Here is a 2,747-nt window from a genome sequence, read left to right as displayed (position 1 = left end):
TTGATTAATCAACAATTCTTTAAACCATTTCCTTAAGCCATATGGTTTCTTTGATGGAAACTGAAGCTATTATGTACTCTGCTTCTGTTATTGACATAGCAACAACACTTTGCAGAGTTATTTTCTAGTTGATGAATCAGTTATTTATGTAAACGCTGATATCCCACATTAGCTAAGAATAGATTATCGGGCTAATAATATAAACTTAAAACATACAGCAATCGATTCTTGAGCTAACTTTCTGAAATTAGTTAGGGCCACGGTCTTCTATATGCATGGTATTAGAGCCAAACTCAGTAAGTCCGCACCATCTTATTATATGGTAAGGACCATGCAAAAAATCGACTTACATGCAATGGAGGGTGTTGAGGATATTGCCTTATATTCGTTAAGAATAGTATGGGTTAAATATAAGCTCGAGAGAACCCTGAACTTATAAACTTGTTTTATATGGTATTAGAGATAAATTTATGTAGGAGTGAATTCACATTATCTTTTTATGTGACAATAACCAGTTAAAAAGACCAACCTGTATGTGATGAGGGTGTTCAGAAAAATATCTCATATCAATTTAGAATAGTTCATAAACTAATAATATAAGCTTGAATTGTGAATTATGATTTGAATGTCTAATTCAAATTAAATGAGGAAAAGGGATAGGGTTTGGAGTGTAGCCTCATAAAGGTTTCATTATAGAAGTCAATCTGCTTTGTTTCTTTGTTCTTCTTGCACCCGAAAACCATTCTTAGACGAGCAAAAATTGGTCTTTAGGATATTGCTTTATTTCTCACGCCTTGACAACTTCCCTGGAAATTCTTTTGCTATTGTTGCCGCACGCTGTTTGCTGTTCGTTGGGTCATGTGTGTGCTGCGATCGTCCTTCGCTGTGGGTTGCTGTCTTTGCTGTTTCTATGTTGGGTTGCTTGTTGTTTTAGGAGTTTATTGCTTTCTGTTTTACTCATTATTTTCCAACATCATATAAAATGGTATTATCACAAACCGATAGGTAATAAATTGATTACCCTCTAACTCTTCTTATCATCTCACTGCTACTACGTGATGGTTTGTCCGAGTGCCACATGTATTAACATATCAAATTGGAAATAAACTTTAAATATATTCCGTGCCACATGTAATAACATATCAATTGGAAATAAACTTCAAATATATTCCAACTTTGTAATTGTAACATTACTCCTTATTACCACTAATAGATCAAGAAATTTCATGAAAAATAATGTCACATAAATAACCTAATTAAAAAAAAAAAGTTGTTATCTTTTCTACCGGTTTCCATTACAACCCAATCAATCTGCGTGGTGTAAACCGAACATTATTCTTGTGCTCAGAGATTGTCTCAAGCTTTGGTGACCAAATCTGCTCTCTCGATCCAACCAGTAGATCATAATGCTTCTTCAGTTCTGGTGTGCTACAAAGCAGATGATCATTACTTGCTTCATTACAATTATTACCTGATTCATTATTTTTTTTACCTCGATTGATCAACCTTATCATAAACTCTGGCACAACTTTGATCAAAACCCTTCCATTTTCACCTCTTACATATTCAAATGGACGACACTCACCAAGATTAATAGGAGCTGCTGCTGCTGCTGCCGCATATTTATTCTGACTTGAGCTTAAGTGTGCAAGACATGAAGCTGTTAAAACATTGCACGCAAACATGTCAATGGGAAGAACAAAATAGGTTTGGCCTGGCATGAGTTGGTCATCAATGGCGAGAGCTGGGATCGGGTGGCCAATGAAGAAAGAATCTGCATGGCAGACCATTTTTTCCGGTGAATCAAACATGATCTCTCCGGCGATGTGTTTCCCATTAAGGGTCTTAGTGTCTCCATCCCAAAAGATTAGCTTCACTACAGAAGAAGAAGATTTTGAGTTGTTCTGTTGAAAGCATACACAAACTGTATTGCCCATTCAATCAAGTGTGGTTTTGGTTTAAACAAGGTTTTAATTATAATTGGGATTTTTGGTTTTGAAGAAGAGAAAAGAGAGAGGAGATTGATTCTATGCAAAAAAAAAATGAGAGCAAGGATTTGACTTGGAGAAAGTCTTGAATTGTCTTTTATGATGGTTTCAAGTGGCCTTTCTGTCAACCATGCCGGCTTTTAGTCTCTTTCTCTCAATCAAGTTGGTTAGGTGTTTAATTTTTATTGAATACGCCATTAGGCTTCGTAATCAATGCTTATCTAAAAGACAATTTTCTTTTCTTGTTTAACATAAGTAATTAATAAAATAGTTATTTTAGTTCAACAAATACAACAATACAATAATATAGATCAATAAATTTGGAATAAGAAAACACATGGAGATCTATTAATTTACATAAATATAGGCTATCACACTCATAACCAATCAAATTACAATTTCATGAAAGATAAAAAGAGAGAAAAAAAATGTATTAATTATATATATCTGTTAATGGAAAAATTTTAGAATATATTTAAAGTACCATATTACTTATATAATAAACAAATAATATTATTACCAATATACATTTATTTAAAAAAACCAATGTATAAGTAATAGTTACATAAAATTCGAAATATACATGCTATGCATACATTAGTGATAGCACTTATCAACATAATATGCGCATATTGGAGCTATTCTCTAGGTCTTTTACATCTCCCTCAATCATTATGGCCGGCTCTTCTGACTGCCATAATTATAGATCTTATGTCAAAATCGATTTAAATCCTAAATTCTTATTGATACCATGAATCT

At 33.2% G+C, this 2,747-nt stretch overlaps 1 protein-coding gene across 1 annotated transcript; it reads right to left on the bottom strand.

Moving 5' to 3' along the window:
• Positions 1-1,295: 1,295 nt before the first annotated feature.
• Positions 1,296-1,974, bottom strand: LOC18050779. Its single transcript, XM_006446213.2, has one exon. The coding sequence runs from the start codon at positions 1,935-1,937 to the stop codon at positions 1,296-1,298; it is 642 nt and encodes a 213-aa protein (XP_006446276.1). The 5' UTR covers positions 1,938-1,974.
• Positions 1,975-2,747: the final 773 nt, after the last annotated feature.

The sequence above is a fragment of the Citrus clementina genome, unplaced genomic scaffold, assembly GCF_000493195.1.
Source record: "Citrus clementina cultivar Clemenules unplaced genomic scaffold, Citrus_clementina_v1.0 scaffold_2, whole genome shotgun sequence".
NCBI lineage: Eukaryota > Viridiplantae > Streptophyta > Magnoliopsida > Sapindales > Rutaceae > Citrus > Citrus x clementina.
This window is presented reverse-complemented; position numbering and strand designations above follow the sequence as displayed.